At 41.0% G+C, this 25,929-nt stretch overlaps 3 protein-coding genes across 5 annotated transcripts in view; 1 reads left to right on the top strand and 2 right to left on the bottom strand.

The window, feature by feature from the left end:
• The window catches only part of LOC110525067 (obscurin), a 59,620-nt gene extending 57,731 nt beyond the window's left edge, over positions 1-1,889 (top strand). For both annotated transcript variants that reach the window (XM_036989306.2, XM_090242598.1), the window contains exons 69-70: positions 788-937; positions 1,102-1,889. In XM_036989306.2, the coding sequence (XP_036845201.2) occupies positions 788-937; positions 1,102-1,282 (331 nt within the window). In that variant the 3' untranslated portion in view covers positions 1,283-1,889. The remainder of the gene's footprint in view (positions 1-787; positions 938-1,101) is intronic.
• A 76-nt stretch (positions 1,890-1,965) lies between these two features.
• On the bottom strand, positions 1,966-14,616 carry LOC110535561 (guanylate kinase). 2 transcript variants are annotated; one of them, XM_090181849.1, is made up of 10 exons: positions 14,578-14,616; positions 14,028-14,071; positions 13,754-13,869; positions 13,485-13,526; positions 8,163-8,240; positions 6,609-6,705; positions 6,154-6,292; positions 4,432-4,516; positions 3,778-3,863; positions 1,966-2,946 (listed from the first exon to the last, which is right to left on the bottom strand). In XM_090181849.1, exons 3-10 carry the CDS (start codon positions 13,863-13,865, stop codon positions 2,911-2,913), a joined length of 675 nt encoding a protein of 224 aa, XP_090037975.1. In that variant the 5' UTR covers positions 13,866-13,869; positions 14,028-14,071; positions 14,578-14,616; the 3' UTR covers positions 1,966-2,910. The 2 variants fall into 2 exon arrangements, with proteins under 2 accessions (XP_090037975.1, XP_090038007.1); XM_090181881.1 differs by lacking the exon at positions 8,163-8,240.
• Positions 14,024-24,274, bottom strand: LOC149985413 (guanylate kinase-like). The gene is made up of 8 exons (XM_090182334.1): positions 24,192-24,274; positions 20,046-20,161; positions 19,700-19,741; positions 19,147-19,243; positions 16,736-16,874; positions 14,810-14,894; positions 14,578-14,663; positions 14,024-14,071 (listed from the first exon to the last, which is right to left on the bottom strand). Exons 2-8 carry the CDS (start codon positions 20,155-20,157, stop codon positions 14,024-14,026), a joined length of 609 nt encoding a protein of 202 aa, XP_090038460.1. The 5' UTR covers positions 20,158-20,161; positions 24,192-24,274.
• Positions 24,275-25,929: the final 1,655 nt, after the last annotated feature.

Consider the following 25,929-nt stretch of genomic DNA (forward strand, 5'->3'; position numbering starts at 1 on the left):
TCTCTTTGTTGCCTCTGATTAACTCCCTCCTTGCCTGGTCCGTGAGTTTTGGTGGGCGGCCCTCTCTTGGCAGGTTTGTTGTGGTGCCATATTATTTCCATTTTTTTTTATAATGGATTTAATGGTGCTCTGGGGGATGTTCCAAAATTGTGTATATTCTTTTATAACCCAACCCTGATCTGTACTTCTCCACAACTTTGTCCCTGACCAGTTTGTAGAGCTCCTTGGTCCTCATGGTGCCGCTTGCTTGGTGGTGTGGTGCCTCTTGCTTACTGGTGTTGCTGACTCTGGGGCCTTTTCAGAACAGGTGTATGTATACATACTGAGATCATGGGACACTTAGATTGCACACAGGTGGACTTTATTTAACTAATTATGTGAGTTCTGAAGGTAGTTGGTTTCACCAGATCTTATTTAGGGGTTTCATAGTAAAGGGGGTGAATACATATGCACGCACAATTATTATTATTATTATTATTATTTATTTTTACATTTCACTTCACCAATTTGGACTATTTTGTGTATGTCCATTGTGTGAAATCCAAATAAAAATCCATTTAAATTACAGGTTGTAATGCAACAAAATAGGAAGGGGGATGAATACTTTTGCAAGGTACTGTATGTGTGCCATTCAGATGGTAAAGGGGGTATGATAGCAGGTGCCAGGAGCACTGGTTTGTGTCAATATTAGGAAGGTGTTCCTAATGTTTTGTATACTCAGTGTAGAGTAATACTGCCATGTATTCCTCTTTTTGTCCTCTGATGTATCCTCCCTCTAACCATCTAGGTTGAGTGCAGATAGCCCGTTCCACTCAGACCTCAACTGGGAGAGGGACAGAAACATCCGGAAGGGGAAGATCCAGTTTGGCCGATGCTACCCTGGCCTGTCAGAGGCAGCAATCACCTTCATGAAGAACACACTGAGCAACAAGGCCTGGTGAGTCCATTGGCCACATCTTAGCCAACCAGGTTCTATACGTATTATTTGAGATAGCCAAGGGACACCCAAAGTTGTTTCATTGAGGGGTAATTGATTGGTGGTGTTAACGTTACAACAACCAGAACCAACCGTTTCAGAATTTTTCCGATGTGTTTCCTCAGGGCCAGACCCTCAGCGGCTGAGTGCCTCCAGATCCCGTGGGTACGGGGTGAGCGGGCCACCTCCAAACACAGAGACTCCATCTTGTGTTTCTCCACCGACAAGCTGCAGGCCTTCCTCAAGGAGAGACAGGTGAAACGAGACCAGGTCCGCACCAAGCTGCAAGGCCCGTTCTTCCATTGATCTGCTCTTCCAGTAGACTGTTATGAAATACATGAACTGGACTTGGATGCCTCTTCATAGCCCAGATCCTGGTCATAAATATGTGATGTCTTACAAATGTTAACCTAAAATGGAAACTGGTCAAATGTGTATGTATTAATGGCTGTCTAAAGTTAAGTGTTTGTCTGAATGAGTTTGGCTTTGGTTGAATTACAGCGTCATGATTTCATGGAAATGTTTAGTTAGATGCTTTATGCAAATACATTTGCACGAGTTTGAAAACTTGAAAACGTTGTTCCTTTGAGTTTGCGGCATTGGACATGACAGAAGTTAATATTTAATGAGCTAGATTTGTAGATTTTGTGATTTATTAACCAAAGCGACAGATAAGAGGGTTCATGTGCCCAAAGCATGGCAAGGGCCCCTACGAGCATAAAGCTTTGTCTCACAGAGAGAGGAACGTTGAAATCCCTATGGGTAGATACATATAGACAGATATTTAAATATACACTGTATAGATATTTAGGAGTGAAATATTTACACGATTGCAATGTTTTACATGTTTTCAATTGTCTTGTTATATTGTATAAATGGAGAATAAGATCATGAGTAAATCAAGCATTTTTGATGATCGTTTGATTTCATTGAGTATTCCTGTACCTTGTGACAGGTGATGTATGCACTGAAAGACAAATGAAACAGTATGAGTGGTACTTTTTATTTGTCTAGCTCCGTTGCATACAAAAGCATACACTACAAGACACACACATTTTATTTTCTGCAGATGGATGGCTACAGTAATTGACCTGCGAGTTAAACTGACAACCTCAGGTCTGACCTTTGACCTATGAAAGCTGTGTGTGGAGTGCTTTGGTCCTTACCCAGTCAGTTATCCACAAATACTGTTCAATTAGTATAACACCCCACCATACACATCCTTACATTTGGTGTAACATCATTCAGACTACACTATCATTGCTTAAAACCAAGAGAGAAAAATGAGACTGCAGAACACAGAATGGCGTTTTTACTATTTGACCAATAAGAATATAATTAGATTAAGATGAAGACATAGCAGTGTTTACCTCAAAGCTAGTCCGCTAATATGACATTTCACAGCTAAGACACCGTTTTATGCACAACTTTTGTTTTAATACTTCTCGGGTTGTTTGTCCATCATACTGTATGCTGGATGGTCCTCACACAAGTCAAAGGCATTCATCACAAATGTCAAGTCAGGGGCATGTTAAGTATATTGTCAAACGTTTAGATTATAATGGCTTTGGCAGTGGTTTCTATTTGTCTACATGGCTCAAGCCCAGTTGGCAGTAAGGTATGAAGTAGACATTAACTTTTGACTATACTCTATACGTACCTTTCAAATGTCCCTTTGTCTTACTCAAAATTCCTCATAAATGACAGACTGAATGAATGTGGAAAACAACCTAAGAGTTTTAGACCATCTTCTTGAATCTTAGGTGCATACAGTAGTACGCGTTTCTGCCGATATCCCCACAGTCGTCATATGGCAACCTTTGAACGTTCCCTTTTGTGGCTAAATCGAAATTAGCTGGTGTCAAATGTTGGTTTATGTATCGCCTGTAAGGGACCAGGCAAGAGGAAGACTGGGACGCTCTTACTGTAGTTCCTTACGACTTGATGCCCTCCTGAACTCTCATTATTTCCTGTTGAGGGAGTAGAAAGTGCTCAACATTTGGGTTGGAGCTCTTAATTTAACATGGTAATACAAAGGTGAAATAACAAAGTATATTAGTTACATACTGGAACAAGGACTTGTAATAACATAAAGTAGATCATGAGTAATTAAACATGAGAATTAACTTTCAGCGAGGGGATCTAATTACAGAGTCATTTTTCAAATGGTGTAATAACCAATAAACTCTTAAAATGAAATTAAAACTGCAGGTTTTGCCTTGAACATGTCTAACATGTCCCATTGAGAAAGACGTGATAATATATATAGTTATAGAACATACTATATACAAACACTTCTCCAACATGGAATGCATGTATCTAGTCATCCACACCTCCTGTATCTACTCTTTATACTGCCATCTTCATTTAAGACTCACCTCCTGTATCTAGTCAATACCTCCTGTATCTACTCTTTATACTGCCATCTTCATTTAAGACTCACCTCCTGTATCTAGTCAATACCTCCTGTATCTACTCTTTATACTGCCATCTTCATTTAAGACTCACCTCCTGTATCTAGTCAATACCTCCTGTATCTAGTCAATACCTCCTATATCTACTCTTTATTATACTGCCATCTTCATTTAAGACTCACCTCCGGTATCTAGTCAATACCTCCGGTATCTAGTCAATACCTCCTGTATCTAGTCAATACCTCCTGTATCTAGTCAATACCTCCTGTATCTAGTCAATACCTCCTGTATCTAGTCAATACCTCCTGTATCTAGTCAATACCTCCTGTATCTAGTCAATACCTCCTGTATCTACTCTTTATACTGCCATCTTCATTTAAGACTCACCTCCTTAAGAACACTTTGCAACTTCTCATAGGACTCATCCAAGTCATCGTTGACAATGACAATGTCAAACAATCCAGGCTCATTGCCTATAACAGAAGAGTGAAGAAACAAAAATGAAAACTCATTGTCGACAGGCATGCAATGGACTGTCCTTAGTTCAAGTCACATCCCTCAAACATTTGTAGCTTTAAAACCAGTTTACGTAGGACAGTAAAGAGGAACTACACTCCTTCATGTTTACATAGGACAGTATGGTGGACCTACACTCCTCCTTGTTTACATAGGACAGTAAAGAGGAACTACACTCCTCCTTGTTTACATAGGAAAGTATGGTGGACCTACACTCCTCCATGTTTACATAGGACAGTATGGTGGACCTACACTCCTCCATGTTTACATAGGACAATATGGTGGACCTACACTCCTCCATGTTTACATAGGACAGTATGGTGAACCTACACTCCTCCATGTTTACATAGGACAGTATGGTGAACCTACACTTCTCCATGTTTACATAGGAGAATATGGTGGACCTACACTCCTCCATGTTTACATAGGACAGTATGGTGAACCTACACTTCTCCATGTTTACATAGGACAGTATGGTGAACCTACACTCCTCCATGTTTACATAGGACAGTATGGTGGACCTACACTCCTCCATGTCAATCCGTGCTGCCTCCAGGCGGCTCTGGATTTTTTCCTCCGTCTCCGTCGCTCTACCCCTCAGACGCTCTTCCTGTACACATTAATGTTCCCCAAGCATTTTCAGTTTATACATTTCAAGAACAAACTTTTCATGTGGCCATCTGAGGTCTAGCAAGCATGGAAAAAGTTCAACTGCATAGTAGAAGAATGGTAGGCAACTAGATTCAGCCGTAGGCTGCTTTTTTTCTGAGCAAATGGTTATTTATCCGGAACATAATAATAAATATACACCACTGTTCAAAAGTTTGGGGACACTTAGAAATGTCCTTGTTTTTGAAAGAAAATAACATGTTTTTTCCATTAAAATAACAGCAAATTGATCAGAAATACAGTGTAGACATTGTTAATGTTGTAAATGACTGTTGTAGCTGGAAACGGCTGATTTTTTTATGGAATATTTACATAGGCGTACAGAGGCCCATTATCAGCAACCATCACTCCTGTGTTCCAATGGCACGTTGTGTTAGCTAATCCAAGTTTAGCGTTTTAAAAGGCTAAATGATAATTAGAAAACCCTTTAGCAATTATGTTACCACAGCTGAAAACTGTTGTGCTTATCAAAGAAGCAGTAAAACTGGCCTTTTTTTTAGACTAGTTGAGTATCTGGAGCATCAGCATTTGTGGGTTCGAATTACAGGCTCAAAATGTCAAGAAACAAAGTACTTTCTTCTGAAACTCATCAGTCTATTCTTGTTCTGAGAAATTAAGGCTATTCCATGCGAGAAATTGCCAAGAAAGTGAAGATCTCGTACAATGTTGTGTACTACTCCCTTCTCAGAACAGCACAAACTGGCTCTAACCAGAATAGAAAGAGGAGTGGGAGGCCCAGGTGCACAACTGAGCAAGAGGACAAGTACATTAGAGTGTCTAGTTTGAGAAACAGATGCCTCAAGTCCTCAACTGGCACCTTCATTAAATAGTACCCGCAAAACACCAGTCAACATCAACAGTGAAGAGGCGACCACGGGATGCTGGCCTTCTAGGTAGAGTTCCAAAGTAAAAGCCATATCTCAGACTGGCCAATAAAAGGAAAAGATTAAGATGGGCAAAAGAACAGACACACTGGCCAGCATCCCGGAGTCGCCTCTTCACTGTTGACGTTGAGACTGGTCTTTATGGGTCCTCAGGGCAAATTTGTTCAACATGAGGAAAGACACCCACATATACAGTTTCAGGTCAAACGGGGAGGCGGATATCAGGATTGAAGTAAGACTTCTTACAACAGCAATAACTATAAGCCAATTGGTGCCATTCGTTTTGACTAAATTACTCATGGCCTCTAGTTTCTGTGTGGCAAATTATCAAAAAAGTGGCCAATATATGCTGTGAACCCCTAATAATTTGTACACTACAAATGGGCCACAAATAATCTCAAATGTATTATGTATTTCACAATAACATAAATTAATACCTTAATTACATTGAGACACAATCACATATGTCTTTCAATTTATCCATAGGTATAGTTGGGAACAGATTTTATAAATTAAAATCATTAGCTGCATTTCTGGTGATTTTACAGTCTCCTTTGTCCAACAACAGATTTCTTCAATTTGTTTGCTTAAAACTTTGGGGGCCAAATAATAATACTTGCGAGCCGAATTTGTCACCTGTTGTGGAACCTTGCAGTAGAAGAACGCTGTGCAATGTATGGTTGTGGACTCTTACCAGGACCTCAATGGAGGGGGGCTGAATTGAAACATAGATGGGGTCCAGGTCAGTTTCCTTGATGTGTCTCACTCCCGCAATATCCACATCCAAAATACAAATGAGGCCCTTGGCCCTCACGTCCTGTACAGCACACTTACTGTGGAGAAAACAAACACAGCTATGTTTAATTGCATCTACGATTCCGCTGAACAAACTATAAAATTACACCAGGTAGCCGAGTGGTTAGTGCGTTGGTCCAGTAACTGAAAGGTTGCTAGCTCGAATCCCCGAGCTGACAAGGTAAAAAAAAAGCTGTCGTTCCGCCCTTGAACAATGCAGTTAAACCACTGTTCCTAGGCTGTCATTGTAAATAAGAATTTGTTCTTAACTAACTTGCCTAGTGTAATAAAAGTTTTTTTTAAATACTCTAAGACATTTTGGTGCAAACCAAAAGTTCAGAAAACGTACTCTACCTTGTTCCATACAGGTTGCCAGAAAACTCATTAGTCTCAATGAATTCTCCCGTGTCAATATCCTCCTGCATAGCCTCCCTGTTTGTGAAGTGGTAATCTTTAAACAGACAGGAGAGAAGAAGACACAGTTAGTAATCAGTCATGCAGGATGGAGTTCTCTCAAATTAATGAAGGGTAAACTCACAGGGTACAATAGATGCATAATGAATGATAAGTATTCAGGCACTAAAAAAGGGTGATATAGAAAAAAATGCAAGGATAAGTATGGGTAGATAGACATTTTTATTCACATCATTACAAGCAATTAGGGAAATTAACATTGACGTCACTAGAAGCAAATCACACAATGAATGACCCCCAAGTACGAAATGTGGAAGGTGATTAGAAACGGGCAAAAAAGACACGCTGTGTGGAAGCAAGATGAACAGTATATATACACACTATAGAACACAGTACAGTATATAACAGTTCAGTAGGAGAGAGGGTGTACAGGGCACATCAAACTAACACCATTGGGATTATTTTATTCCTCTACAACATCACAGTCACAGTGGATCTAACACATTGGGGGAAACCATGTAGGGAACACAGGACAACCTTGTCACAATCACTTCAACAGGGACAACAATGTTCATAATGAACCTACAGCGACTCATATCAACGCATGCACATTAGCATTGCAACATAACAGGTGTGTTCAGATTGAGAAGGAATCCCAGCACATTCAAATACAGTATGTCCTGGTAAAACATATGTCTCACTGGGAAAAGAGGACTGCGATAGATGTAAATAAAGGTGGAAATGCTCTCTATGAAGGTCCTAGTAATGCTTTCTAATGGCAAAATTATATATATATTTTTAAAAAATCTAACTAATAGACAATCACATTAGACTGAATCCAGCAAAGCTCATAGTCCTGGTAGTGCAGTTACTGCGTTATTTTAAAAAATCTAAATATATACAACTAGAGCTCAACTGAAGACATCAAGCCTCAACTCTCTCCATTATCCATATTCTTGGGGGGAAATAGAATACATCAAACAGCTATCTTCCTCAAAAAACTGTTATTGCTTAGGTCGTAGGAAATCACATAGATGTATTGATCAAATTAATAGAATAGTCGTGAGGATATCTGCCTTGACAACGGGACCAGATTGTGCTAGCAGCTATGATCCATACTTTCAATTAATATTACTGAACTGGAGTATATGAAATATCAAACAAAAGGCTTTACTATGAAGCCTATCAATCTCAACAGAATGTTGTGATGCTAATGGTGGGTACATACAGTAACAGACATTTTATGGACGTGACAACTTTTTGGGGAGGGGTGGGGGGGGGGGATCCACTGAGGAATCACAGGGGCTATTTTCAAAAGCTTTTTACCACAAAGTGCAAACTGGCATAACTAGTATGCACTTGGTATTGTTTAGTTTGGTCACTCTATACTGTGAAGATGAAAGTAACCCCCATCAATCTCTCTTCACAATGTTTTTATGAATGGCATTTAGACTTGGTTGGATAGAACACAAAGTTAAGAGGAGATAGCTACACCTGCAGATGAAACAGACGATAGGACGTCTGCTAGGGGCAGTAATGTAGCCCCCAGAAGCATAGGTAGACAGAACAGGCCTACGGAGAAAACAAAAAAAATGCACAACAAATAATGTTTATTGCTGTATCTTATAGGGGGATCATTTGGAGAGCCACTGGTGCAGTTCACTTGAGCTAAGAAGCATGGGAGCTTCAGTGTCAGTCGGAATGGAGTAGGCTGGGTTATGTAGGTGAAGAGGTGGTGTGAAGGTTGTGTACCTAAGAGGACAACAAGGTAGTGATGGAGTTCTGTTGGTACAGAAAAGCTGTAAGTTACAGGTTTTATATAGTTGAAGTCGGAAGTTTACATACACCTTAGCCAAATACGTTTAAACTCAGTTTTTCACAATTCCTGACACTTAATCCAAGTAAAAATTCCCTGTCTTAGGTCAGTTAGGATCGCCACTATTTTAAGAATGTGAAATGTCAGAATAATAGAAGAGAGAATGATTTATTTCGGCTTGTATTTCTTTCATCACATTCCCAGTGGGTCAGACATTTACATACACTCAATTAGTATTTGGTAGCATGGTCTTTAAATTGTTTAACTTGGGTCAAGCTTCTAGAGTAGCCTTCCACAAGCTTCCAACAATAAGTAGGGTGAATTTTGGCCCATTCCTAATGACAGAGCTGGTGTAACTGAATCAGGTTTGTAGGCCTCCTTGCTCGCACACGCTTTTTCAGTTCTGCCCACACATTTTATATGGGATTGAGGTCAGGGCTTTGTGATGGCCCCTCCAATACCTTGACTTTGTTGTCCTTAAGCCATTTTGACACAACTTTGGAAGTACGCTTGGGACCATTGTCCATTTGGAAGACCCATTTCCGACCAAGCTTTAACTTCCTGACTGATGTCTTGAGATATTGCTTCAATATATCCACATAATTTTCCACCCTCATGATGCCATCTATTTTGTGAAGTGCACCAGTCCCTCCTGCAGCAAAGCACACCCACAACATGATTCTGCCACCCCCGTGCTTCAAGGTTGGGATGGTGTTCTTCGGCTTGCAAGCATCACCCTTTTCCCTCCAAACATAACGATGGTCATTATGGCCAAACAGTTCTATTTTTGTTTCTTCAGACCAGAAGACATGTCTCTAAAAAGTACGATCTTTGTCCCCATGTGCAGATGCAAAACGTAGTCTGGCTTTTTTATGGCGGTTTTGTGAGCAGTGGCTTCTTCCTTGCTGACGGGCCTTTCAGGTTATGTCGATATAGGACTTGTTTCACTGTGGATATAGATACTTTTGTACCCGTTTCCGCCAGCATCTTCACAAGGTCCTTTGCTGTCGTTCTGGGATTGATTTGCACTTGTGGCACCAAACTACGTTCATCTCCAGGAGACAGAACGCGTCTCCTTCCTGAGCGGTATGATGGCTGCGTGGTCCCATGGTGTTTATACTTGCACACTATTGTTTGTACAGATGAACGTGGTACCTTCAGGCATTTGGAAATTGCTCCCAAGGATGAACCACACTTGTGGAGGTCTACAATTTGTTTTTCTGAGGTCTTGGCTGATTTTTTGATATTTTGATTTCCCATGATGTCAAGCAAAGAGGCACTGAGTTTGAAGGTAGGCCCTGAAATACATCCACAGGTGCACCTCCAATTGACTCAAATGATTTCAATTGCCTGTCAGAAGCTTCTAAAGCCATGACATCATTTTCTGGAATTTTCCAAGCTGTTTAAAGGCACAGTCAATTTAGTGTAGGTAAACTTCTGACCCACTGGAATTGTGATACAGTGAATTATAAGTGAAATAATATGTTTGTAAACAATTGTTGGGAAAATAACTTGTGTCATGCACAAAGTAGATGTTCTAACCAACTTGCCAAAACTTTAGTTTGTTATTAACAAGAAATGTGGGTAATGGTTGAAAAACAAGTTTTAATGACTCCGACTTCAACTGTATATAGGGGGTCCCGTGGGGATCAGTTAGTAGATCGTTGTGCTTGCAATGCCAGGTTTGTGGATTTGATTCCCAAAAGCCATAAGAATCTAGTCAACACAAATGACTGGATACTGTAATGTAAAGTATCTCTGTAATATGTCATGCAACTACATGCATTATCTGTACTGCATTTCCTGCAGTCAAATGACCTAGTGGCCTCATAGGTGAACGTTATTAAAATGTTTCATAATTTCATAATTAATAAACATTATTTAAATGTTTCCATGTCTGGGTTCTGTGATATTGGGATGAAAACTATAAATGGAATACATTTCAACTCTACAGTGCCTCCCGGAAAGTATTCAGACCCCTTGACTTTTTCCAAATGTTGTTATGATACAGCATTTTTCTAAAATGTATTAATAAAAAATACCTTCAGCAATCTGCACACAATGACAAAACGAAAACAGGTTTTTGGGAATGTTTTCAATTTTAGCAGAAAAACAAAACAGAAATACCTTATTTACAAGTATTAAGACACTGTTATGAGACTCGAAATTGAGCTCAGATGCATCCCTTTCCCAATAATCATCCTTGAGATGTTTCTACAACTTGATTGGAGTCCACCTGTGGTAAATTAAATGAATTGGACATGATTTGGAAAGGCACACAACTGTCTATAAAAAGGTTCCACAGTTGACAGTGTATGTCACAGCAAAAACCAAGCCATGAGGTCAAAGGAATTGTCCGTAGAGCCCAGAGACAGGATTGTGTCGAGGCACAGATCTGGGGAAAATGTCTGCAGCATTGAAGGTCCCCAAGAACACAGTGGCCTCCATCATTCTTAAATGGATGAAGTTAGGAACCACCAAGACTCTTCCTAGAGCTGGCCTCCTGGAAAAACTTGGCAATCGGGGGAGAAGGGCCTTGGTAAAGGGGGTGACTCTGACAGAGCTCTATAGTTCTTCTGTGGAGATGGGAGAACCTTCCAGAAGGACAACCATCTTTGCAGCATTCCACCAAACAGACCTTTATGGTACTGTGGTCAGACAGAAACCACTCATCAGTAAAAGGCACATGACTGCCCGCTTGAAGTTTGCCAAAAGGTACCTAAACACTCTCGGACCATGAGAAACAATATTTTCTGGTCTGATGAAACCAACATTGAACTCTTTGGCCTGAATGCCAAGAATCATGTCTGGAGGAAACCTGGCATCATCTCTACGGTGAAGCATGGTGTAGGTAGCATGAGGATGTTTTTCAGTGGCAGGGACTGGGAGTCTAGTCAGGATCGAGGGAAAGATGAACGGAGCAAAGTACAAGTCTCTGAATGTCCTTGAGTGGCCCAGCCAGAGCCCAGACTTCAACCTGATTGAACATCTCCCGAATGGTGCAGCAGTCTAAGGCACTGCATCTCAGTGCTAGAGGCATCCCTACAGACCCTTGTTCGATTCCAGGCTGTATCACAACTGGGCATGATTGGTAGTCCCATAGGGCGGCGCACAATTGTCCGAGTGTCGTCTGGGTTAAGGTTTGGTTGGCCGTCATTATAAATATGAATTTGTTCTTAACTGAATATATAAAAAAATGTAACATCTCTGTGGAGACGTGGTAGTAGCTGTGCAGCAACGCTCCCCATCCAACCTGACAGAGCTTGAGGATCTGCAGAGAAGAATGGGAGAAACTCCCCAAATATAGGTGTGCCAAGCTTGTAGCGTCATACCCAAGAAAACTTGACGCTGTAGTCGCTGCCAAAGCTGCTTCAACAAAGTACTGAGTAAAGGGTTTTTGCTTTGTCATTATGGGGTAGTGTGTGTACATTGAGGGGGGAAATGATTTAATCAATTTTAGAATAAGGCTGTAAATGTAACAACATTTTGAAAAAGTCAAGGGGTCTGAATACTTTCCGAAGGCACTGTATGTCTGACATGGTACACTTAGAAAAAAGGGTTCTTCAGCTGTCCCCATAGGAGAACCCTTTTGCGTTCCATGTAGAACCCTCTACAAGGAACCCAAAGAGTTCTACCTGGGTATGACGAAACCAAAAGGGTTCTTCTTGGGTAGATCCTCTCAAGCTCTGTCAGGTTGGACAGGGAGCATTGCTGCACAGCTATTATCAGGTCTCTCCAGAGATGTTAAAAAATTGTTTTTATTAAACTAGGCAAGTCAGTTAGGAACAAATTCTTATTTAGAACCTTCTACATGGAATGCAAAAGGGTTCTACCTGGAAAGAAAAGGAGTTCTTCAAAGGGGATTCCTTGGAGACAGATAGCATCTTTTTTTATAAAAAAAAGTGCATTTTTAAGCCCATAACCATGTGTGTGAGGTGTGTACTTTTGTTTCAAAGTAGATTTGTTTAAGACTACCAAGAAATCACTGCAGTAAAAGGTTAATCATTGTCTCCAGTCTTTGCTAGGACTTATTTACGATAGAAAACACAACTTTTGGCTCTTCAGTCAGCTGTCGTCTGAACAGTAGTGAGCAGCTTCCACCACACTCAACATGGCATGCCAGGTCTGAGAAAAACGTAGGAAATTTGACTAAAATCCGGGCCATTCCATTTGGTATGGTACTGTATGTTACTTTGTTATATTACATTACATTGGCCTACGTAAATCCGGGACACTTAAATTAGTATGATATGTTATGATTTCTTGGCCCTCCCACCCCTATCGTTTTTTGTGTGCAGTGTGAACACTCCAAAGGAACAACATTTTGTAAAAATCCATGTAGGAAAAAGATCTTGGTTCCTTTCTAAACATAGCAATGTGAATGCAAAGAGGACTCGGTCCACAAACTAGGTGAAGTGAACTGGCAAAAGAGTTGAGTCCTCATTCAAAGGCAGTGTGAATACAATGTGAATACAATGTGAATACAATGTGAATACAAAGAGAACTGAATTCTTTCTGGTTTTTGTTTTTTTTGTACCCCAGCTCACTTTAAAGAGGACTGAGATCAGTTCTTTTAAAGAGGACTATATGTGAAAACACCCTTAAATAATCCCACAGCACCCCCATCACAACCACTCCTTACCGCCCCCCACCACCCCCAAATAATACCCCCACCCCCACCCCAAAAAAATAAAAATAAAGTAATGCCTTTCGTGAGGTAACACTCGCAGTTGACCCCCCTTACTAGCTCTGACTTTGCTGATACAGTAGCTACTTTATTGAGGAAAAATGTACTTGTGGTTGCTATCGCTGTATTGGAGTGCCTGCTGAATGACTAAAATGTCAAAATGTAATATATTGAATTCCAGTCTCTGCGTTCATACAGTAGGCATTTCTTACTAAAGATGGAAGCTTCATTCTGGGCCTGGAGAGCACCACTGAAATCTTTCTGGGCTTACTGACATGATTCTGTGTTGAGATTGAAAACATTTTTACTGTACCTTTGCCATCTACCTCTCCTGGACGTGGATCCCGGGTTGTATCTGCAAGGACACATTCAGTGAACATCAATTCAACATCCATCCTATTCTGTGATCATATGATACAGAATGATATCAATAGCCTCAACCTGTCAATGCTATGCAAGACAACCCTGACTGTATATGGTTTCTTTAGTGTTCATTGGTCTTCCTCGTGGTCCAGTCGCACCCGCGGGAATAGATACTGCAGCCCTGCTGCTGGAAACTACATCTGGTGATACAAAACGTACGTGACACGCTGAAGCCGAAGACTCCCTTGTAGTCCTTCAGCAGTTTCTTTAGCAGAGTGCTCTTCCCTGCCCCAGAGGGGCCGCTCAGAACGACCGGCCTGGGTCCTGACATAACACTGGAGGAGAGGGAGAGGGTTCAATAAAATGAAAAACATTAAGCATGTGAAAAGCTATACTTTACATTGAATAGTGAAAACTTGTTCTCAATTGAACTAACTCGTTTTCTATTGAAAATGTGTGGCTGTGATATGCATAATAACAAATTGCTTCTTACGAATTGCATCTTTCTTTCTTGGTCGACTGAACCTTCGTTATTTCCTGTTGAGACAAGTATAAGAATATCAAGTTTAGTTACAAAGCCATCACATAAATATGACTCAACACTTACTACCGACCACAGGAGATTGGTGACACCTTAATTGTGGACCACAGGAGATTGGTGACACCTTAATTGTGGACCACAGGATATTGGTGGCACCTTAATTGTGGACCACAGGAGATTGGTGGCACCTTAATTGTGGACCACAGGAGATTGGTGGCACCTTAATTGTGGACCACAGAAGATTGGTGGCACCTTAATTGTGGACCACAGGAGATTGGTGGCACCTTAATTGTGGACAACGGGCTCGTGGTAACGGCTGGAGCGGAATATTTGGAATGATATCAAATACATGGTTTCAATACATTTGATACCATTCAATTAACTCCATTCCAGCCATTATTATGAGCCGTCTTCCCCTCAGCAGCCTCCACTGCTACCGACTGACTGACAATTATACTTTGTCCCCATACTACATGCAGACAACCATCCTCTTCAGACTCACCTCAATAAGAACACTTTGCAATTTCTCATACGCCTCCTCTAAGTCTTCATTGACAATAAGCACGTCAAACATTCCTGGCTCGTTGCCTGAAATAGGAGAGTGATAAATGAATTGTGAAAGCTCTTCTCAAATCATTGTTAAAGGCATAGCACGGATAATTAATTGTTCCATCCATATTCTTCAAACATTTGTAGTATGGCCATGTCTATATGGGACAGTAAGAGGGACCTACTGAGCTCCATATCAACTCGCGCTGCCTCCAGACGCTTCTGCAGACTTTCCTCTGTCTCAGTATTTCTGTCCCTCAGACGCTTTTCCTGTAAACATCAATGGTCCCCAAATGTATTACAATTTGTACATTTCAAGAGTCTCATATCACGAGCTCAAGGATGACCAGCCCAGTCTTATAGACTAGACGTAACATAGTCAACGGAAATCCAGGACACTGAAATTAGTATGCTATGTTATGTTTGGTATTTTTACACAAGACCTATGGTTACCTAAGTCAAAAACAAAAGTATGTTGATTGATCGCGGTGGATAGGTGGGTGTATAACGTGACTGTCTAGAGATCCAAAGGTTGCGAGTTTTAATCTCATCATTGACATCTTTAGCATTTTAGTAACTTTTACAACTACTTAACACTTTTTAGCTACTTAGCATGTTAGCTAACCCTTCACCTAACCCTAACTTCAACCTTTTTAGCTAGCCCTTCCCCTAACCCTAACTTCAACCCTTTTAGCTAGCCCTTCCCCTAACCCTAACTTCAACCCTTTTAGCTAACCCTTCACCTAACCCTAACTTCAACCCTTTTAGCTAGCCCTTCCCCTAACCCTAACTTCAACCTTTTTAGCTAGCCCTTCCCCTAACCCTAACTTCAACCCTTTTAGCTAGCCCTTCCCCTAACCCTAACTTCAACCTTTTTAGCTAGCCCTTCACCTAACCCTAACTTCAACCTTTTTAGCTAGCCCTTCCCCTAACCCTAACTTCAACCCTTTTAGCTAGCCCTTCCCCTAACCCTAACTTCAACCCTTTTAGCTAGCCCTTCACCTAACCCTAACTTCAACCCTTTTAGCTAACCCTTCACCTAACCCTAACTTCAACCCTTTTAGCTAGCCCTTCCCCTAACCCTAACTTCAACCTTTTTAGCTAGCCCTTCCCCTAACCCTAACTTCAACCCTTTTAGCTAGCCCTTCCCCTAACCCTAACTTCAACCCTTTTAGCTAGCCCTTCCCCTAACCCTAACTTCAACCCTTTTAGCTAGCCCTTCCCCTAACCCTAACTTCAACCCTTTTAGCTAGCCCTTCCCCTAACCCTAACTTCAACCCTTTTAGCTAGCCCTTCCCCTAACCCTAACTTCAACCTTTTTAGCTAGCCCTTCCCCTAACCCTAACTTCAACCCTTTTAGCTAGCCCTTCCCCTAACCCTAACTTCAACCTTTTTAGCTAGCCCTTCACCTAACCCTAACTTCAACCCTTTTAGCTAGCCCTTCCCCTAACCCTAACTTCAACCATTTTAGCTAACCCTTCACCTAACCCTAACTTCAACCCTTTTAGCTAGCCCTTCACCTAACCCTAAGCGTAACCCTTTAACCTAACTCCTAAACTTAACCCTAACCCTAACCCCTAGCCTAGCTAACATTAGTCAGCTACACACCTATTTAGAATTCGTAGCATATCATACATTTTGCAAAATCATAACATATTGTGATTTTTTCTAATTCATAACATATTGTATGTTACGCAAATTCATAACATATAATACAAATTGTACTTCGTAACATATATGAAATTGGTGATGGACATCAACAAACGAATACATAACATACGAAACATAACATATCATACTAAATTGAGTGTCTCGGATTTACTAAATGCTCTGAGACCAGGTTGGCTTGACATGTCTAAGGATTATTATCACATAGAGAAAACAATAGGGGTCCAAACTCAAAACCTTAAGAAACGCCAAAATACAGTAAAACACTCTGCGTTGTATGATTGTTGACTAGTTACAGAGTTTACAGACGCAGAGCCACGATAGTCTGTATTCCATTGTGACATATATCTGCACCTCAGTAAGAGCATATCAAATGAGTTCGTAAATGTTTTCTATTGGACAATGCGGACTATGGCAGCTCTGAACTCTGAATTGGACTTTACCAGGATCTCAATAGAGGGGGGCTGGATAGAAACATAGATGGGGTCCAGATCAGTCTCCTTGATGTTCTTCACTCCCTGGATCTCCACATCTAAGATGCAGATGAGGCCCTTGGCCCTCACGTCATCTACAGAAGACTTGCTGTGTAGAAAATAGACAACATAAATGATGCTCATTAATTGTTTAAGGATCCCATTGAACAGCACAAGAACGCACCTTTCCACCGAGGTATGTACAATAGGCTTATAACAGGGGCTGGGGAGTGACATTAGACCAGTGACTATTCCTCACATGCTACAGAATAGCTAGGGTAAAAGGATAGTAACATTAACCATAACACCAAAGCTAATATCAGGGTTCAGTGGTTCAGATTAAGAGTAACACTACAGGTGCTGAGTTCTGTGTGCTATCAAGTGTTATCCTGATATGTACAGTGCATTCAGAAAGTAATCAGACCCCTTGAATTCTTCCACATTATTTTGCGTTACAGGCTTATTCTAAAATTGATTAAATAGTGTGTTTTTTTCACTCACCAATCTCCACACAACACCCCATAATGACGAAGCAAAAACAGGTTTATAGAAATGTTTCTAAATAAAAAAAATTAAATGTATTCAGGCCCTTTACTCAGTAATTTGTTGAAGCACCTTTGGCAGAGACTCAAGTATTCTTGGGTATGATGCAATAACATCTGCTAAACATGTGTATGTGGCAAATAAAATTTGATTTGATTTTTATGCTTGGCATACCTGTATTTGGGGAGATTCTCCCATACTTCTCTGCAGATCCTCTCAAGCTCTGTCAGGTTGGATGTGGAGCGTTGCTGCACGTCTCTCCAGAGATGCTCGATTGGGTTCAAGTATGGGGTCTGGCTGGTCCACTCAAGGACATTCTGAGTCTTGTCCCGAAGCCATTCCTGTGTTGTCTTAGCTGTGTGCTTAGGGTCATTGTCCTGTTGGAAGGTGAACCTTTGCCCCAGTCTGAGGTCCTGAGCGCTCTGGAGCAGGTTTTCATCAATGATCTCTCTGTACTTAATCGTTGTTCATCTTTCCCTCAATCCTGACTAGTCTCCCAGTCCATGCCACTAAAAAACAATCCCACAGCATGATGCTGCCACCACCATGCTTCCCCATAGGGATGGTGCCAGGTTTCCTCCAGATGTGACACTATTCAGGCCAAAGTGTTCAATATTGGTTTCATCAGACCAGAGAATCTTGTTTCGCATGGTCTGGGAGTCTTTAGGTGCCTTTTGGCAAACACCAATCGGGCTGACATTTTACTGAGGAGTGGCTTCCGTCTGGCCACTCTACCATAAAGGCCTGATTGGTGGAGTGCTGCAGAGATGGTTGTCCTTCTGGAAGGTTCTCTCATCTCCACATAGGTACTCTGGAACACTGTCATAGTAACCATCAGGTTCTTGGTCAGCTCCCTGACCAAGGCCATTCTCCCCCAATTGCTCAATTCGGCTGGGCGGCCAGCTCTAGGAAGAGTCTTGGTAGTTCAAAACTTCTTCCATTTAAGAATGATGTAGGCCATTGTGTTCTTGAGGACCTTCAATGCTGCAGAATTGTTTGGTACCCTTCCGCAGATCTGTGCCTCGACACAATCCTTTCTCTGAGCTCTACAGACATTTCCTTTGATCTCATGAATTGGTTGTTGCTCTTACATGCACTGTCAACTGTGGGACCTTATATTGACAGGTGTGTGACTTTCAAAATCATGTCCAATCGATTGAATTTACCTCAGGTGGACTCCAGTCAAGTTGGAGAAACATCTCAAGGATGATCAGTGGAGACAGGGTGGACCTAAGCTCATAGCAAAGGGTCTTAATACTTATGTAAATAATTTCTAAAAGCCTGTTTTCACTTTGTCATCATGGGATATTGTGTGCAGATTGATGAGGAAATGTTTTTATTTAATCCATTTTAGAGTAAGGCTGTAACATAACAAAATGTGGACAAAAGGAAAACTTTCTGAACGCAGTGTATAATGGAGGATAAAGCTCATTCTGTCCCCGGCCTGTCTCTTTGCTCATCCAGCTGGAACTGCATTTAAAGATATCTTTACAAAGCCATGACAGGAGAAAACCCTACTGGATTCTAGTCACCAGTGGAGCAAGTACTCTGCTTGTTCATTTTGATGTATCATAATCACCGGTAGGGCAACATAAAAGCAAATTAACTAGCATACTGTTCCAAAACTCCAGTAATGTTCCCAAAATTATCAGGTTTTCCAGAAATCCAGGTTAGAGAGTTCTTGTATTTCCTGGTTATTCCCTCTTGATTCCAGGAATCCTCCATCTGGGATTTCTAGAAAGCCTGAGAATTGTGGGAAAGTCATCAGAAATTCACAACCCTACATGTAACTGTAAGATATTTTGGTGTCAACAGAAGGTTATCAACATGTACTCTACCTTGTTCCATACAGGTTGCCGGAAAACTCAGCATTCTCAATGTATTTCCCATCATCAATATCCTCCTGCATAGCCTCCCGGTTTGAGAAGTGGTAATCTTCAAATGGACAGGAGAGGAGAATGATCAATTCATTGTCAATCAGGCTTGAAAGCAGATTTGAAGTTACAAAACCAGCTTGATTCAAATCCAGGAGAGCGTCACTGATATCCTTCTTGGTTTACTGACATGATCTGTGTGCAAGGATCGACGCAGGTAGACGAGAAGCAGGGACAGGGAGTGAACATTTCATTTAGCAACAGACATGGATCAGGACAAGACATGAACACATAACGACATTAATGCTGACACAGGGAACAAACCGGGTAGCAGACAGAAATAAGGAAGGCAATCAAAATAGTGAAGAAGTCCAGGTGAGTCCAGTGAACGCTAATACGCGGAATGATGGTGACAGGTGTGCGAAATGAAGGGAAGCCTGGCAGCCCTCGAGCACCAGAGATGGACAGCGGGAGCAGGCGTGACACTGTGTTTATGAGTCAGAGAATGTTACTGTACCTTTGCCATCTACCTCTCCTGGACGTGGGCCCCGTGTTGTATCTGTAAGGACACATTCAGTGAGCATCAACATCCATCATCAACACCATTCATCAACCTCCAACATCAACATCCATCATCAACATCCATCATCAACACCATTCATCAAGCTCCATCATCAACATCAATCATCAACATCCATCATCAACATCATCATCATAATTGTGCTTGGATATGGATTGGATACAGAGCTATCCCACATCAAAATCCTTTGACAAACTTGATAGATACTGATAGATAGGGCTTAATGCTGTCCCACTTCCTCCCTGACAGGATATTGGGGTAGGAGCCAGAAACACAAACGTACGTGACACGCTGAAGCCGAAGACTCCAACATAATCCCTCAGTAACATCTTCATAAGAGTGCTCTTCCCTGCCCCTGAGGGGCCGCTCAGAACAACCGGCCTGGGTCCTGACATAACACTGGAGGAGAGAGGGAGAGAGGAAGTACAATGAAAGATACAGTGAAAAACCTTTCATACTGTCACATAGTGTTCCTTTAGCTATACATCTGCTACACATTTTTGGGTCATTTGGGCATTAAATTAAAACATGCTAACTTTTGGACAAAAATGCTAAAGTTAGTATTTGTGCCAGCGGCCAGGTAAACAGAAAAAAATACATTACTCTCTCTCTTTGTCCAAAGACTTTTTATAGGGTAACCAAATTGTAATTTTGTAATTTGGGTGAACAATGCCTTTATACAGTTTTTTAGGTATGTATGTAAACAAATCTTTCCACTACTGATTTCTGAGAAAGCTATGTACTAGATACTTTTGGGGCGGCAGGGTAGCCTAGTGGTAGAGCGTTGGACTAGTAACCGCAAGGTTGCAAGTTCAAACCCCCTCTGTCGTTCTGCCGCTGAACAGGCAGTTAACCCACTGTTCCTAGGCCGTCATTGAAAATAAGAATTTGTTCTTAACTGACTTGCCTAGTCAAATATAAAAAATAAATACGTATACAGTATATGCATTTTAGTTTTGACCTTGTGCTTTTGTCTTCGTGGATTACCTAGGAGATCTGTATTGGCTGCACCAGTCCGTCCACTCATGAACTCCAATGCCTCATGAACTGCGGCAACCTTTCTGGCCTGACACTACCACAACCGTTACAGATATACCAAACAAAAGGGAATCTAGCACTACTAGGTCTTCTTCTGTAACCTTCAAAATAACCCTCTCTTGCCCAGATTAAGTCTGGCTAACTCAGGAGCCAATCTGTTTAGAGTGCTTGGAGGGTAAACAGCTAGCGAACCTAAAGCTGAGCAGCTCTTCCTTTGGTCCCAGGCTCAGACGCTAGAGATAATCCACTGATCCAGGGAATAAACTCATCTGATGGAATGGCTACGGCACAATGATATATGGGGGGACAGCCATTGGGACTGCACTTCAGGACCACACAGGGACCACACATCAAGAGTGCCCAGACGGTAAAGGGTTAAACACAAAACCCACAGAAACCGGAAGCAAAATTCCAGCAAATTGCCCTGACTGTTTAATCTAGCAGGCAGTTATAATCACTTCTATAATGTAGCACATCCATGTGCTGCCATTCTAGTAACACTCTGTTAGCACTATGGGAATTATGTAGCTCTTCCATGAAACCAACATTGGGGACATAGAAAATTCCTCACTTTAGCAAAAACCCAACTCAACATTAGGCAAATAAGTAGGAATGCACTAATGAAGCAGATTGGATGATAGGACTTTGTAAAAAGGGATTAGGAATAGATTTCACGGTCCAGTACAGACAAGTACCATGCAGGCCTTTTACTTAAGTCAATCTGGGCCAATGAGGTTGATTAATAGAAAGTGGGCCAAATGGAACACCCGGCACTGAGCTGCGTCAACACTGTATGTCTGCATCAACACCACATATCTGCCTGCAGAAAGTCATATTGGTTGTTCTATTGTGACTCTGAAAATAAGGACATTCCCAGATATAAACCATGTTCAAATAGGCGAATTTCAAGTCAATCAGCAGTGGCAAAACATTTGAGGTAAGAGGCGGATCGCTCTTCATACTGTTGGTGAAATGACGTTGTTGCTGACAGAGTCATTGGCTAATCAGGCAGTCTGACCTATTTCGTGTCCTGGTTGACTCTCTATATTAATGTGGTCCTTAACAGTCAATGATGTTGCATGGGTATAGCACACTAAAGACTAACAAACAGATTGATTTATTTAATTGGAGGTGATACCAGAATCCACTCTAAAATATTCATAGACTGATAAACCATCACAACCCAGATTCCTGTCTGCTGACCTAATTTGGGCTTTTTGGTGAAAAGTGCTATGGGATTATTGGTCATAATTGAATAATTAAGTAAAGGGTCTATTGCCTACCCCTTAAAAGGACACAACTTTCCAAAGACAACAAAACTGGTACTGCATGTAGGTACCGGAAATTATACCAAATCTTGAATAACCTTTGTCAATATTTAGGTGCATCTTACTTACGCACAAAACTTATATTTCCAAGCACAGCAACAAAAGAACACTGAAGGACAGTACCATAACATACAAACTGTTTACAAGTTGTTACTCCAAATACTATATATTAACTGCACCTGTTTCTGACTTCATAACATCTATATGGAGTCCATAAACACTAGTATAGTAAGTCATTTCCGGTTTAAATTTATTACTGAAGACAGACCGCTTGATGTACTCTAGGCATGTCCCTGCTACCCTGCACTCTTAGAAAAAAAGGTGCTACCTAGAACCTGGCTATCCCCATAGGTGAACCCTTTCCCATAGGAAAGCCCTTTGGAGAACTGTTTTTGGTTGCAGATAGAACCCTTTTAGTTCAATGTAGAACCCTTTCTACACAGAACCCAAAAGGGTTGTAGCTGGAACCAAAAAAGGTTATCCTATGGGGATAGCCAAAGAACCCTTTTGGAACCCTTTTCTCAAAGAGTGTAGAGTATATTAGCTATGCCTGTCCTACAGTATATTAGCTATGTCTGTCCTACAGTATATTAGCTATGTCTGTCCTACAGTATATCTACAGTATATTAGCTATGCCTGTCCTACAGTATATTAGCTATGTCTGTCCTACAGTATATTATCTGTGCCTGTCCTACAGTATATTAGCTATGTCTGTCCTACAGTATATTAGCTATGTCTGTCCTACAGTATATTAGCTATGTCTGTCCTACAGTATATTAGCTATGTCTGTCCTACAGTATATTAGCTATGTCTGTCCTACAGTATATCTACAGTATATTAGCTGTGCCTGTCCTACAGTATATTAGCTGTGCCTGTCCTACAGTATATTAGCTATGTCTGTCCTACAGTATATTAGCTATGTCTGTCCTACAGTATATCTACAGTATATTAGCTGTGCCTGTCCTACAGTATATTAGCTATGCCTGTCCTACAGTATATTAGCTGTGCCTGTCCTACAGTATATTAGCTATGTCTGTCCTACAGTATATCTACAGTATATTAGCTGTGCCTGTCCTACAGTATATTAGCCCCGCCTGTCCTACAGTATATTAGCTATGTCTGTCCTACAGTATATTAGCTATGTCTGTCCTACAGTATATCTACAGTATATTAGCTGTGCCTGTCCTACAGTATATTAGCTATGCCTGTCCTACAGTATATTATCTGTGCCTGTCCTACAGTATATTAGCTATGCCTGTCCAACTGTATATTAGCTGTGTCTGTCCTACAGTATATTAGCTATGTCTGTCCTAAAGTATATTAGCTATGCCTGTCATACAGTATATTAGCTATGTCTGTCCTACAGTATATTAGCTATGTCTGTCCTACAGTATATTAGCTATGTCTGTCCTACAGTATATTAGCTATGTCTGTCCTACAGTATATCTACAGTATATTAGCTGTGCCTGTCCTACAGTATATTAGCCCCGCCTGTCCTACAGTATATTAGCTATGTCTGTCCTACAGTATATTAGCTATGTCTGTCCTACAGTATATCTACAGTATATTAGCTGTGCCTGTCCTACAGTATATTAGCTATGCCTGTCCTACAGTATATTAGCTGTGCCTGTCCTACAGTATATTAGCTATGCCTGTCCAACTGTATATTAGCTGTGTCTGTCCTACAGTATATTAGCTATGTCTGTCCTAAAGTATATTAGCTATGCCTGTCCTACAGTATATTAGCTGTGTCTGTCCTACAGTATATTAGCTGTGTCTGTCCTACAGTATATTAGCTGTGCCTGTCCTACAGTATATTAGCTGTGTCTGTCCTACAGTATATTAGCTATGCCTGTCCTACAGTATATTAGCTGTGTCTGTCCTACAGTATATTAGCTGTGCCTGTCCTACAGTATATTAGCTGTGTCTGTCCTACAGTATATTAGCTATGCCTGTCCTACAGTATATTAGCTATGTCTGTCCTACAGTATATTAGCTATGCCTGTCCTACAGTATATTAGCTATGCCTGTCCTGCATTGTTAAAGTTGTATATATGCCTTACCTTCTCTCAGTGGGAGTACTGTGTGGCTGTAGAGGAGGTGTCTCAGAGTGATTGAGATGGAAGAGAGAGCTTGTACGCGTGTTTGAGGTGTGTGTGAGAGGTGTGTGTGTGTGTGTGTGTGCATTTGTGTGACCTGTGGTTAGGTGTGTGTTTGTCACACTGATTGACAGAGACAGCTTACTGTCAGCATCAATTACCACCTCCTCCCATCAGCTCATCAGCCATTTGCACACCGGCATGCTGGCCTTGTTTATCTGCAGTGTCTAAACAGGTAGCGGCTTAATTACTTTAGGTCATCATGACTGGCTCCGTTGGCTGCATCTTGCCCACGCTTAAGGCCTCACAGCTCTGTCAAAACAGTGTAGCCAGTACCTCTCTTAATCCGTTGGGCCATCATTGCCTCAGGCCATCATTGTAAATAAGAATTTGTTCTTAACTGACTTGCCTAGTTAAATAAAGGTTAAATATATATATATATATATATATATTTTTTTTTTAAATCACTGGTCAACTTATTTTCCACCATAATTTGCAAATAAATTCATAAAAAATGCTACAATGTGATTTTCTGGATTTTTTTTCTCATTTTGTCTGTCATAGTTGAAGTGTACCTATGATGAAAATTACAGGCCTCTCTCATCTTTTTAAGTGGGAGAACTTGCACAATTGGTGGCTGACTAAATACTTTTTTTGCCCCACTGTAAATTACTATTGTAGCTGGAATATGGAATATCTACATTGGTGTCAGAGGCCCATTATCAGCAACCATCACTCCTGTGTTCCAATGGCACGTTGTGTTAGCTAATCCAAGGTTCATCATTTTAAAAGGCTAATTGATCATTAGAAAACCCTTTTGCAATTATGGTAGCATAGCTGAAAACTGTTGTGCTGATTAAAGAAGCAATACAACTGGCCTTCTTTAGACGAGTTGAGTATCTGGAGCATCAGCATTTGTGGGTTTGAATTACAGGCTCAAAATGGCCAGAAACAATTAACTTTTTTCTGAAACTCATCAGTCTATTCTTGATCTGAGAAATTAAGGCTATTCCATGCGAGAAATTGTCAAAAAACTGAAGATCTCATACAATGCAGTGTACTACTCCCTTCACAGAATAGCGCAAACTGGCTCTAACCAGAATAGAAAGAGGAGTGGGAGGCCCCGGTGCACACCTGAGCAAGAGAACATGTACATTAGAGTGTCTAGATTGAGATACAGACGCCTCACAAGTCCTCAACTGGCAGCTTCATTTAAATAGTACCTACAAAAGACCAGCCTCAACATCAACAGTGAAGAGGCGACTCCGGGATGCTGGCCTTCTAGGCAGAGTTGCAAAGAAAAAGCCACATCTCTGACTGGCCAATAAAAATAAAATATAGGCTAAAGAACACAGACACTGGCCAGAGGAACTCTGCCTAGAAGGCCAGCATCCCGGAGACGCCTCTTCACTGTTGACGTTGAGGCTGGTCTTTTGTGGGTACTATTTAAATGAAGCTGATGTTTCCAGCTACAACAGTCATTTACAACATTAACAATGTCTACACTGTATTTCTGATCAATTTGATGTTATTTTGATGGACAACAAATGTGCTTTTCTTTCAAAAACAAGGATATTTCTAAGTGACCCCAAACCTTTGAACAATAGTGTATATTTCTACTGTGCTGTGATGTTTCACAAAAGTTCTGAACCTTTCTATTCTCAAAGTTTTTATAGATTGTGAATTAGTTAAACTAAAAAAG

This window comes from Oncorhynchus mykiss, chromosome 1 (assembly GCF_057628025.1).
Source record: "Oncorhynchus mykiss isolate SJ-2025 chromosome 1, ASM5762802v1, whole genome shotgun sequence".
Classification (NCBI taxonomy): domain Eukaryota; kingdom Metazoa; phylum Chordata; class Actinopteri; order Salmoniformes; family Salmonidae; genus Oncorhynchus; species Oncorhynchus mykiss.